Source organism: Trematomus bernacchii, unplaced genomic scaffold (assembly GCF_902827165.1).
Source record: "Trematomus bernacchii unplaced genomic scaffold, fTreBer1.1, whole genome shotgun sequence".
NCBI lineage: Eukaryota > Metazoa > Chordata > Actinopteri > Perciformes > Nototheniidae > Trematomus > Trematomus bernacchii.
In genome coordinates this window covers 2624771-2638468 of record NW_022987593.1, presented here as the reverse complement: position 1 = coordinate 2638468, position 13698 = coordinate 2624771, and the positions used below count along the sequence as shown (strand labels likewise).

Sequence of the window (13698 nt, the reverse complement as noted above, 5' to 3'; positions counted from 1 at the left end):
ACACCAACAGGCCTCAGACAGAGATGGATGCTGGGATGGATAGATAGAGAAACAAGGGCAAAAGGGCTCGTGATTGATCGTATCCTGGTTAGGAAGCTGGGCACAGGAGGCTTGGCCTGGGGACTTGAGGTGCCAGGACAATCTTCATTTGGCCTTTTAGTTGTCATTCCATCACTCATTCACTGTCATCAATGTCTTTTCAGAATCTTAAACTCTCTAAAACAGAATAATCTCTTTAAAAGTTTAAATAAAGAACAGTTTAATCTATAGAACCATTGTTCTGGAGTAAGGTTGAGTAAATATTGAATAATCTGGTTAAAACACAACTTTATATCATTGTCTAAAATCGAAATGCTTTTCTATTTGGAAACATCCCAAGGTTCTAAAAATACAATTCATTTATATATTTATATGTATTTGAAAGATGAGATCTTTCATTCCTCCTATTTGGATTCTTTTTGTTTTTTGACACACAAAATAGGTTATTGAAATGTGGGACTTTTGTCACTTTTATTTGGTATTTTAAGAATAAATGACTGAATTAATGAAAAAGAAATTGCATTGAGAAAGAAAACACAATAATGGATGTAATCATTAGTTGCAGCCCTGCATACAGGTTATTCTCAGTTCACAGAGGTATCTTGAGAGCAGTGTAGTTGGCATGAAAAATGTGAACAAATAATATCACAGCGTGGGTGTGTAATCCCTCCATCATGTACGGACAGTTCTGGATTATTTCCAAAGTCAAACACCAGTCAGCCAATCTGGTGGTCACACAAAACGATGCCCTCTTTCGCGGCTCATTGCAAACTTGCCATTCCTCTGGTGACAACACTCTTTTGAATATCACATCATGACTCTGCATTTCCATGCCGTCTGGAAAACACTACTCACTACTACTTGCCTCATTTTCAAACGGAGCAAATCAAACAAACAATAAATCAATCTACAAGTCTAACCACACTGACTTTTTGCCCAGTGCCATCATTAGTATGGTTTATTTGCTCACCGAGCAGTTTCTAAAAGCAGAAGCAAGCACAGGGCTGTGTTCTGTGGGGTAGATGCTGATGTCACTGAGCTGCAGCAGTAAGTGCCCCTCTCCTCTCACTCTACTGTTTATTTGGAAGTCATTAGTGCTGTCCAGCTTGGGCCTATACATGCTCTGCTTACGCAAAATCAAATCAGTGATCTAATTATTAGCAAGAAGTCCATCATTGGAGCGAGGCCTATTCTGTTTCTTACGGTAAGTGGTTGGCACACACTTTTACCAAAAGAAAAAGTTAGACTCCTGTTGAACTTCAGACATGTTAGGAGTTGGTTGAAAATAGATAAACGCATCATTCATGCATTCATTTGATTAGTCCACACCTGAAAGAGGATTTAGTTTGCGTGTATTATTGAGTCTCTATTACATCATATGGTTTTTAATCATTTCTACTGTAGACAAGAGTTTTAACAGTACATGGCATATGTCATAGCTGCAGTATCTCACCACCAGTCAAAACAAATTTAAACGAAGCCCCTTAAAATCTGAGACAGCCTCAAACTCGTACCGCCATTTTCCCAAGCTAGCCACTGTCTGTAGAGACAGAAGTACAAGACATTGACACGGAGTGAGTCATTGTCCAGGCCACAATATGAGAAATATCAACACCAATAAAGTGAAATTAATGTTGATCTTCCTCGGCGGGAAGGCAGACTACTGCTGATGCAAGCCATTCCCGTTGGTATGTGCCGGACTATTTTCTGCAACATTTAATTTGGAAATGAAAATATACCATTACTATTCAGTAACATCATGTTAGAAAATGAAAAAACGTGATGACAGCTCATCGTTTAACTAACTTTACCACACTAACAATCATGATTTAATTTCTCTTTTTGTTATGACTGGCTAGTAAGATGGGAAAATGTTCAGTATGCAATGGATTAATGTTATGAGCTATAAAGCAGACTGACATTGAGGTAATCGGTCTGCTCACTCTTTTTTATATTCAGTGCATTTTGATCCAGTTGAGAGTGAGAGGGGAGTAACTGGGGGCTTTGGGTTCATCTCTAAACCTCTGAAAAGGGTCATCTTCCTTGCTGACCTCAGCCGGATTTGTTTCCCGAAAAAGGAAATGACTGCAACCTTCACTGCACTTGGGTCGTGAGCTAGACTTGAGGAGCCAAACTACAAAGAGCTTAATCTATTTATAGGAAAACACTGCCACAGTACAGTGATCAGGGGGAAAAGGAACCCTACAAGACAGAAAGACAGTCGGACGCCAAGGTTACGCGCCAACTGTCAAGATCAACGAGGAGCCTTGCCATTCGCCTGCTTTATAACTTATATCCATTTTCCTTGCCTCTCTGAAAACATTACTTACTTTTTACATTGTCGATTTTGACATAATATTATTATTATAGTAAGAAACGCAGCACCAACAAAGCTGTCTCATGCAATAATAATAAAAACTAATTTGAGTACAAGAATAACTGTCTTTTCAGTTTTTTATTTGCAGTCCACATTAATTTGCTGAGACTTAATGTCTCATATTTGGAAAAACAGTACTAGGAGAAGCCACACTTTAACCATAGTTTGAATCAGAGCATAGTTAATGCTTTAATAACAGGGATATAAAACTAAAGAATACAAAAGCTACATTCCTCACATACTGGATTAACTACCGAAGAGAGCTGAAGTGAGGGCATAGCCTACAACGGAAAAGTAACAACAGCCTCTTCATAAACATACTTTGGTTATATCATACCATATATTATTTTGTAATAAATACAACTGTCATAGCAACAGTACTTACACAATAACTTGCTATGCCAAGCAGGAATGCAATTTTCTTATATTGAGTGATTTGCAAATTGCCATAGTGACTCAAATATCTAGAGCTCAAAAAACACACACAAGACTGAAGGTGAAAAAGTTCAACACTAACTAAAAAGAAAAACTCACCCCTAAGTCTTTACAACTGTACATATGGGCAGCATTCAGAAATAAATACATGAACATATTGTAGACTGTGTTACTATGCTTTATCAAAACTCAAAAGAGCCCACAATCACAAACCCTCAATCAGGCTAAGAGAACACAAGCAGTCCCATTATACACTAGTTCTTCAACTAGATATTTGATATATTCCATTTTCTCCATCCTGTGGAACACTAAGGAACAAGGACATCTCCCATAATTTAGGATGAGAGGATACAGAAGAGACGGAAAAATATCTGGACTGTTAAAAGACACAAAGGAAAACAGGGAATGAGATGAGAGATGGAGGGTCAGCAAAGGTCCCACGAAAGGAAAGAAACACAGGGAGGTAAAGAAAAGCTGTGGAAGGACACAGCTCTGTGAAGTATTGCCTGTTGTCAGGAGGCCTTATGAACCCGGAGCTAAGGTCGTAAATTGTGGAGAGACCGGGAGTGGCTTGGATTGGTTTGAGAAGAAATTCTACATCCACACTTTATCATCTGTCTTTATGTACACAGGGACAAGTTACACAGCATGCGCCATGAATATATCGAGTAATAAAAAAGGGAAGTCTATATCCAAGTGTTATATCATAATACCAAGATATGCTTTCCTAAATGTTAACCAAATATGATGAAAATGTGTTATGTTAAGATTGTACACATTCCTATAGTTTTGATTTACCCCCATAGAGCTTATTACAATACCAACAAATGGTGTGGGGTCATTACCGAAACACATAATTGAGTTTCAAAATGAATTGTCATGTAGAATCTAAAGATGAGCGTATGGACAGGCCATTGTTTCCACGGCAAAATGAATTTGCTTTCTCTTTCTTGCGGTGGAACTGGTGGAATTCTCAGTTACAACTCTCCCATCACCCGTTCACATTCATATTATTGGAAACACTGACTTCAAGCTGAAAGAACGAGAAGAAAAACACGCCAGTCGGAGCATTAGAGCAATGATCCATCTCCAGTTCAACATGGTCACAGGAAAGAGGGCTAAAACAATCAGCTTTCCTTTCTTTCTCTTCCATTCTCCCATTGGTGTCAAGCAAACATCTGCCATTCCTTCTCAGCAGAAGGCAAGGTCGTTTGTTTCCATGTCGAGATCACTTTGTTATACAACCTGTTTGGGAACAACTGCTCAGACAGGATATTGCAGGGTAGTACAACGCCTTCTTTTCCCAACTACAAGACCGTCAATGTTGTAGAAACAGACAATAACTGTCTGTACTTAATGTGTGGGAGACAAATGCACATGAACAGCCCATCAGGGATCTTCTCTGAGATTGCCACAAATTAATACCTTAAAATTCATTAATTGAACTTGACGTTAGGCTCCAACAATGTCCTAAAAGCCCCATGTCGAGATTGAGGCGTTATCCCCTTGTTTTTCCGCTAATTGTACATCTCAGAAAAGCAGCATAGCTCGCCAACAACTAAAACCCTGAGACAGTATATTAGGTCTAGGTTGGGTAGCCATTGAGAAATAAATATTAAGTCTAGAGTGCCTTCCTAACTGTCTGTGACAAAGACACCAGTCCCCTTTCTACAGTGACACTCACTAACTCTCCCTTTAATTGACCTGCAGTGTCTGAATTGTACATTGTCTTTTCCTGATTGTGAGAAAAACAAACTGACAGACTAATGCACTTGTTTGGTTTGCTGTGAGTGTAGACGTTAGAGATAGCGCTCGAAATTCAATATAAAACTATGGCAATTAATAGTCTTGTGAGAGCGATGCATTAAAGGATCTAATTGTTGTCCGGTTGACAGATGATCGTCCCAAAGTCTTATGTCTCAAGTACCGCCTGTCTGAGAATAAAGCAGTCTGGGGCAATGCCCTCTGTTCTTTATGGCAATATATACTTGTGAGGGAAGCTATTTAGGGACTGATGAAATAACTGAAATAACTCCAAAGCACCATTATCTCTGAGCAGATCTGATTCCACAAAACTCTTGCATGTTTTTCAATGCATTTAAGCAGAATAAAGATTATTTATGTATGCAAGACAAAGGATAATCTGGTGAAGAAGCCCTTGACCTGAATTTGAGGTCAGTCTTCCCGACAATGGTAGTGTGAGGGTGTGGGTGTGCTATGTCCGTGTTGCGGTGGCGTGAGGGAGTATCACTGTCCAACAGTTTACATGAGGCAAGACGTTCCATTGCAGAACAACTATGTCTGGTTGCTTTCGCACAGCAGTGTGTAATGTGTCTGGAATGTTTCTTTTGACGAATATGTACAGAAACACATGCAAATTCAACTTTACCATTCTGTTCTTCCAGCTCATTGCCGATCTCCTGGCCCATTATCTTCTGCCGGCTGATGACAGCTGCGAGTGCATCCAAGCCTGCATCCTGGACTGTGTAGAGAGAGGAAAGTTTAATTTTATACCAGATAAAATAGGAAAACTTACAGTTAAAGCACTGAGATTAAGCAATGCCAGACAACCATACAGAGAAAACGTTTATTGTAAACAATACAATTAATGTGATTTGCACCAGAATGGTACTACAAACAATAAAGTAACACTGCAGTCGCCATTTGAAAAGCAAATTGTAAGACGGGAGCAATTAGAGTATACTGTACTTGTAATATAATGAGCCAACTATTTGTGAAATTGGAATGACAGGCTGCTGGGGTCCAGCTCCGCTCACAGTGCCACATGTGAGTCATTCAGTACTTTACCCCACTCAACCATACTCATGTTATTATAACTGCGGCAGACCAAGGTGCAGAGAAAAAACACTAAAGCCGAAAGAAAATATAAGAAAAGAAGAAAAGAAAGAAAGGAACAAAGAAAAGAAAAGAAAAAGGAAAAGAAAAGAAAAGAAAAGTTTTGGTCTTTGTAGGTTTCCAAGTTTGACACACTCTGTACCACAGGATTTTTTTTATTACCACAGGTTCAGGCGCTCACCATTACCCAACCGCACCAGAAATCCCACAGGGAAGCCACATGGAAACCTCCATGTGGTTTGGTTTCACTGTCTAAAGGGGAATCTGTGATCCCAAAATTGACAATAACCAGAGCCGTAATGGAGACTTAGCAATGAAGTCTCACTTGGAGTAAGGTGAACGATTGTCTAAGTCATCAAATCATGTCAGAGACTTTGAGGAATGTTTTCTAGATGTAAACTTTCGTCATCATCTTTATATGTTAGCACACACCAGTATAGCCTACAGAGGGTCCCTACAGATTAGGGTTAGTTAGATTTCAGACTTGATATTAAGTGTTTTTGGTTCCGCTATCCTGATCTGCTTGTTGTTAATGGAAAAGGAATTTGGTAAATTATTAACTTTATATTACGCTAAGGTAGAAAAGCGCTTAGAAACTCATTACACTAATTCAAAAACTCAATTATGTGTAATTACCTTCAATGACTTGTTGTTGCTGCTGTTTGATTTCGCCAAAGGTCAGCCCTCTGGTGTCCTCTGACTCGTTGATCAGCCAGGGGTTGGCCGCACCACCTCCACTCGTTCCTGACCCCATGCCCATCAACGTCGACCTGTAAAAACATTATTATAACAATGCTTTGTTTCCAAAATGTTTCACAGCAGTTCTTCGAGTTAAAGAAAACTTTGTTTTGGAGACACTTTTCCCACCAAAAAGCAGAGCAGCAGCTGTGAAAGTAACAAAGACCAATCCCCCAATAGTTCACTAGAACTGAGTGTAGATGGCAAAAGTCCTTTTTGGCTGACAATCATCATTCCATGCATCAGTGACTTTTGGCTATATAAGTAAACAGTTATATGCTTGTTTGGGATAGGAGTACAATGCAGATATGTACAACTCTTACAGCAAACACATCTGTACAAGGCATGTTCCCTTTTCAATACTGTACTTAACATTTTTAAGACAACATCAAAACCATTTAGTTCTCAGAAAAAAGTGTTGAGTTATTTGGTATTTAAGTCTTTTCATTGAAGAATACCAGGTTAGCTTGTGCATTTCGTAAACAGCATGTGTTTATCTGTCACAGGACTGTGGACTGCTGAGGAGGTTTACACTCTGACGATGTGACAGACCAGACAGCTCTCTGTATTGTACTATGATGTGCTAAACAACGCTCTGTGGTTAAAAAGCGATTCCTCTGCTGATAGCTTAAAGCTGTGTTTCAGTTTGCGGTGATGGGTTCAGAATCTCTGTGTGAGTCTGGATTTAACCATGTCTGCTGTGAGCAAGTCATATGCTGGTCAGGACAAGTAAAAGTGACCTGAGTCACATGTAGCCATATCGATGACTAATGCAAAAAACTGTGCTTACTATTTATTTTGATGTAGTTATGATGTCCGGCTTACACAATTTAGTTTTTCCCAGGTATAGTTAAACCCAAGAACTTTCAAATTCCAAAGTTATTTTGGTTGAACTCTCCTTTGCCTGAGCAATACACAAAGCTACACACCGTAACTCATTCATCTCTCAGCTTGATGACTAATTCAAGTTACTTTTTGAAGTGGTCGGTAAAGCATCTTTAGACCATTCGCAAGGCTAGCTAACTGAAGCTGATACCATTAGAAGAGAAGGGAAGACAAGGCATTTGGTCCAATCTCTCTGACATGTCTGATTACTATTAAACTGTTTGCCAGCCCTTCACTTCCTCCACAAAATTGCCCGGTGTGTGAAAATCCAATTAAACAGTCAGTGGGGAGCGCCAAAATCAGTCGGGCACATCTCTTGGCAGCAACAAAGTACTAGCCTGCCGCCATCAGGGCCTGAGCGCCCAGGTCCTGACTGAATGACTTGGACAGGGGAGATTTAACTAATTACAACTATTTCCCGTGCAATCAAATACAAAAGAAAGGTTAGTGAATGAAGGTGGAGAGGTGGGTCTGAGGGGTGACAAGGTGAACTGAGCCTTCAAAGGTAGGCGCCATGTCCTTCTTCTCTGAAATGGAGATGCTTAGAAAGTATTGTCTTATGGATAAATTAAAGTCTCCTCTGTAACCTTTATCCCTTTTTCTTTTACCCAAAGTTCTCACAAAAAAAGAGCGGCTTAGATTATCCAAGCATGGCCAATCCACCCCCACCGTCATTCTGTCCTCAGAGACCACACAGTGGGAACGGTTCCTACCCACAAATCCAAACTACCCACCACAAATCACTATTAAAGTTTGGTCCCACTGAGCAAACTTAAAACTATAAGACCACATGATTACAGTGTGCCAAGCTAATTTATTAGCACATTTCATTTGAGAATTTATTTTTCAGAGCCTTTTATGTAATTGGGTGTGTGGTCTGTAAAAGATAAAAGCGTGTGCAAAGCACCACTAAGTAGATCAATCTTAAAACCAAAGCTTGTGAAAGTTATCAGAGAGAAGCATCAATAAAAGTGGTTTTCTAATCTGGTTCTACTGATCTGATGAAGCAGTGATGCTTGGTTTCATTATACGACATTTATGACTCCTAAAAACTCCCCGCACAAAGTAAGTAGGCATACTGTACCGCACAGGAACTTTAATATAAATGCTGAGACTATACAATGTAAATAATTAATGAAACACTGGAGGTAGTTGACAACATGACACCATTTCCTCTTCCTGTCCAAACAAATATCACCTGGACCAGACTAGGTCAAACATCACACAAAGAAATCAGTGCCTATGGTTTGCAAAGCTGTCACATTGACATGACATCACATGATGAAGAAGATATAAGCTGTGTATCTATCTGTTTGAAAAGCTCCATTGAGCAGGTCTCCCTTGAAAAAGAGATCAATGATCTCAATGGGATACAACCTGGATAAATAAAGGTTAGATTAATACTGGAATGAATGCTCACTGGAGAGTTTGTGTAAACTCGCTACTTCTATTCTCGTTCATCAAGACAACCACACACCACACATTCATATGATTTTGTGTGTGTATGCGTGTGTGTCCATTTCAGGAGGTGCCAAATGTGTGATCAGCAGTGCAAAGCGAGCAAGTCTCTTAATGAAAAAGAATTAGCCAGGAAGTTGATCGCCTTGTCAAAATGGCAGACAGACAGACTTCCTTCCGTGTGATAGCACAGGGAGAGGTCAGAGCACATGGGTCATACCGGATGTAAAAAGGCTTTCACAGAAAGTTAGTGACCAGTGACGTATCATCAAAGCAGAGAACAGAGCCTATGACCTCTCTGGTCAAGGACATAGACAAGAGAATGAGGATTCATTATTTTTAATTGGACAACCAGCCCCAGATATTACTTCTTTTTTTTTTATCTCAGAGAGGAAAATCACAAAACGAAAGACGGCATGTTCTGAGTAAAATACCCCCTGAGACATCATGGGATGATGCTTGGTTTCGCTCTTCTGACAATGACTGACAGTGACAGTCAAAGAGGGAGGGAGGAAAAATCTTCAACACTTTTCTTTAAGTACTTAAAGGAGCAGGAACTAAATACTCCTCAACTCAACCCTCCCCTTCGTCAGAGAGCTACAATGGCTCTCACGTAACATTAAAAGCTAGTGTTTAGTGTGTACGATCTATAATTCTGCTTAAACACAGCAGTAGAGCATGTCAGTCTCCCTGGAATAGGACCCTCTTTATATATATATAGATATGAAGGGCTCATTCTAAGCTTACAAAAACCATCTAAGAAAATCGCCACTGAAGACAAGCAGAGGATGGACTATTGAGGCAGCAGCATGGCTTAGTATTGAGAAAACACCCTTCATGCACAGCTGCAGGTCCCATAAGAACAGGGACAAACAAACTACTACTAATTTAAGTGATTTACTTCATTTATTATACATATCAAGAAGATTCACCCAAATCCTTGACATTTGGATCTAGTGGTTTAATTGTCAAAATTAAGTTTTTGTGTCACCCCCATTCTAGCAGAGAATGCATAATGACATTTGCAAACTTTATGAACTTTATGAACTTTTCCTGTCATTAGAAATGAAAAGATATTGCTTGGATGTTAAATACCTTGAAGATTCAGGCTCTGTGACGTCTCCTCTGAAAGTGGCATTGAGCTGCTTCTCTCTGGTTAGCAGGTCATCAATAAGGTTCTGCCTCCTATCAGCTTCTGGCTGCATTCTGTTGAAGCCATGTTAAGGTCATGCATAAGGTCAATATCACTCTGAGGGTAAGGATGCACTTTTATTTGAGTCTGTTTGTAATTAAAGGATAAACAAATATAACCTTTCGACTGCTTTTGTAGTAAGGGCATTCCTTTTCAAAGCACTCTAATTCCCTCTACAGGAGGATAAATGCTACTGCAAGCAAAGAAAACCCTCCAGCCCAAAATGTAATCTCAATCTCATGACTTCCTCTGCTTGGAACGTTATCCGAAGAAAGGATACAAACGACGAGCTGATGATGCTCGCAACAAACCCTCTTTGAGCTGGGAAATATTCTGTTTGAGCTTCTGCAGAGACGCCCGTAGTGTCATGTTGATCTGAAAAGGCAAACAACATTAACAGCAACTGACTACTAGAGACACTTGACGATGTTAGGAGAAATGTAACCTGCCACTTTCTTTTGTGAAGGTAACACCTTACCTTTGCAGGGTTCCCCCCTGTTCTCTGTTGCCTGTTTCGTTCATGAAGGTTTTCTGCTACTTCCTGTGCCAGGCGACACGTGGCATCATAATTCTGTAACCTATAGATCAATTAATGGAATATAGATTTCATGTTAATTGATCTTTAATTACTGACACATGACAGTGGCTGGCCACAAATAAACTAAGGAACAACATAGCAAGACCCCCTAAGTGGTTATTATGATAGTGAACAGAACAAAGTCAATCACTGGTATGTGAAGTGTATGTTGTTCTGTTTTGTATTTTGTTTGTAATGTATCCCAATGTTGTGCAACCTACAAGTATTTAAAGAATATATTCAAATGCAGTAAAGACTTGCTAGTCTGGCTATGTAGTTCATACTTTTAGTGTTCAGGTAAGGTTGCCAGAAGCTTAGTGTAACTATTTGGTCGTGTTTGATGCTGGACTTAAATGTTATTTAGCAAAATTACCTGACTGACAGTCTTAACAGTTTGATCTGCACAATAATAATTGTATACAGCACTAATGTGTTGTACTGTTACGTGTTTGTGTGATTCAAGTTCAGTACAGTTGGGAAAACTCGAGAGAATAAGACAAAGCTTCAGTTACATTCAATCATGTGACATTTTTAGCATTTCCTTTTCCTCTTTCGATTCTGCCATCGTTACTCAATCTGAATGGTAAATATAAGTATGTTACACACAAAAGCATGCAAATCCATTACCTGATCCAGTACCGCCATTCAAAAATGTTCAATCCATAAAGTGATCATTTTTGTATGGCTTGCAAGTCATAATATTTACAAGAGCTAGCTAATGCTGCTACTTTAGCTAGCAGGATGAAGAAAGAGTAGCTAACTTCTGAGCGTCAGTCACGTAATGTTGGGAAGTTAGGTTGATTTGAGACTGTGAACACATTACTTACCACGGATCCTGAGACATTATGATCGGGGTAAGGTAAAAAGATTAAAGTCCAGTTAGTTTGAAGCATCAGACAGTAATCACCAGCGAAATGTCTCTTGTTTGGGTGTGACGTCACAACGGCACCTTGCGAGGGACATTTGAGTCGGGGGAAAAACAACATAAAGGATATTGACATTTAGATTTGAACACATAAATATTAAGTTACCAATCTTAAGTATTATTTACTTGAATATGAATTACTTTTGCTCATGTTGGTTGATGTTTACTTTACATGGACTAAACTTAAGTATCCTACATTTCACATTAAACCTTTTTCTTGCAGTTTAAAAGAGAACAAATAATAGCTTTACTTTCAGCAAAGTTTGAAAACAGTATCACCTGTAAAGCTATGAGTAGTGAACATGTAATGTGGACCATCTCTACAGTATGTACATGTAGACATACTCAACAGAGGTAATGTGATGATTGTTTACTGTGATCATTTTAAACTTGAATGCAAAGTGTGTGTTCCTCTCAATGGGGGAGATGCATTTACTGCGTTTGGCAGTAAAGAATTTGATGAATGGAAATTAAAAATCATGTAAATATATATTTTCATTTTTTTCATATTTTTTAAATGTTTCACTTTGTTAAAATACTTGGAAAGGCATGACAGGAAGCAACAAAACAGTAAGAATATCAAGGTGAATTTCTCACAGACTGTGGACTGTATAGTACTGAATGGTATGTGTTTTAACCTCTTGTTTTTTACATTATGCCCAAAGTCCCAGTACAAGTTATGCCAGCCTTCATGGAAATTGAAGTAACAACATCATGCATGCCTTCTCTGTGGCTAGAGAGTTTGTTATTCAATTCCAGGACATGTGGAGCCCCCATATGAGATAAGTACTAGTCTTGGTTTTATGTTTCTTGACCAAACAGAAGTTGTGTTTGGATCAAAACACATATCTGTTGTGTAGAATAATAACCTTTAGAGTACTTCTTGGAAAGGCTCATTTGGCATTTTGTTTCTACGTCTGAAGCCTTTTCAGAGAAAGACACATGATTACATTGCTATTTCTGATGACCTTTTTATGAATAAAAAATATTTAGTTTGGTTTCCAAACTTTCCATATCAAACTCAAGCTATGCAATATCAATGAAAATATATTGTGGCAAGTGAGTGGCTCTAACATTTACTGATCAACTCATTATGTTAATTGCAGTGAGTAGTGTTATTTGAAGGATGCTTGGTCAAGTCATCATTTTATAAAGTGCCTGTATTGTCACCTGAACATTTTGATTCTTTGTATCAGTGCTGATTATGTAGATGCAGATGATTTAATCATCTTTTCCCCGTGCAGTGCTGGCTTACAACAGCTTCTGAGGATTTGTTCCCAGTATGGCATTGATTTTAATATTAAGTATAACGCCAAGAAGAGTAGCATCATGATTGTGAGAAGTAAAGAGGATAAAAAGGCTGTATTTCCTAATTGTATTCTCAGTAGCAACATTCTTCTTGTGTGCAGTGAGATTAAGTACCTTGGTCATTATATTTCTGATGATCTTACAGACGACAAAGACATCCATAGACAACGCTGCAAACTGTATGCCCAGGCAAACATATTAATGCGGAAATTTCACAAGTGCTCTGTAGATGTCAAGGTATCACTTTTTAAAGCGTTCTGTACATGGCTCAATTGTGGAGTAACAAGGCTAGAAGCATGCAAAAACTAAAAGTTGAATACAATGATGCTTTACGGTTGCTGGTGAGGGTACCAAGATGGCACAGTGCTAGCCAGCTGTTTGTTAACTTGGGGGTACCTACCTGTCAAGCCCTTTTAAGAAAGTTAATGTACAAAATCATGTGTCGCCTAGAAGACTCTGACAATCATGTTATCTCGACTCTAATTAACCCTGTGAAGAGTTCTACTCGGTTCTCTTCCATGATTTGGAGACATTGGCGCAATAGCCTATACAGACAGTGAGCATGTGTGGCTAGCTGTAATTGGACTGATTTTATGTTTTTTATCTGTTTGCTTTTATTTATTTTGTGTTTAGCTTTTTAATCTTATTTATTGATGTGTATCTTGTCATTTTGTATGTGATATGGACCTTGAGTCTAAAATAAAGATTGATTAATGATTATGGTGGTATTGTGGATGCTTTCAAGTACGATAATTAACTTCTCAGAATGAGACACTGCATGTTGCCAGTAGTAAAACTGTTAATCACAAGATGTTTTCTGTTTCAACGACTGGAGTCACCACAAACAAACCATACCACTCACGTGACCACAGCCCACAGGTTTATATAATCCTCAGAACGTGCAGCTA

The 13698-nt window shown here is 38.9% G+C and overlaps 1 protein-coding gene across 1 annotated transcript in view; it reads right to left on the bottom strand.

The window, feature by feature from the left end:
• The window catches only part of stx8 (syntaxin 8), a 38802-nt gene extending 27295 nt beyond the window's left edge, over positions 1–11507 (bottom strand). The window contains exons 1-6 of the mRNA XM_034130499.1: positions 11385–11507; positions 10459–10558; positions 10261–10355; positions 9884–9994; positions 6344–6477; positions 5241–5333 (exon numbers count right to left, since the gene is read on the bottom strand). Of these exons, the coding sequence (XP_033986390.1) occupies positions 5241–5333; positions 6344–6477; positions 9884–9994; positions 10261–10355; positions 10459–10558; positions 11385–11401 (550 nt within the window). The 5' untranslated portion in view covers positions 11402–11507. The remainder of the gene's footprint in view (positions 1–5240; positions 5334–6343; positions 6478–9883; positions 9995–10260; positions 10356–10458; positions 10559–11384) is intronic.
• Between the last annotated feature and the right edge of the window lie 2191 nt (positions 11508–13698).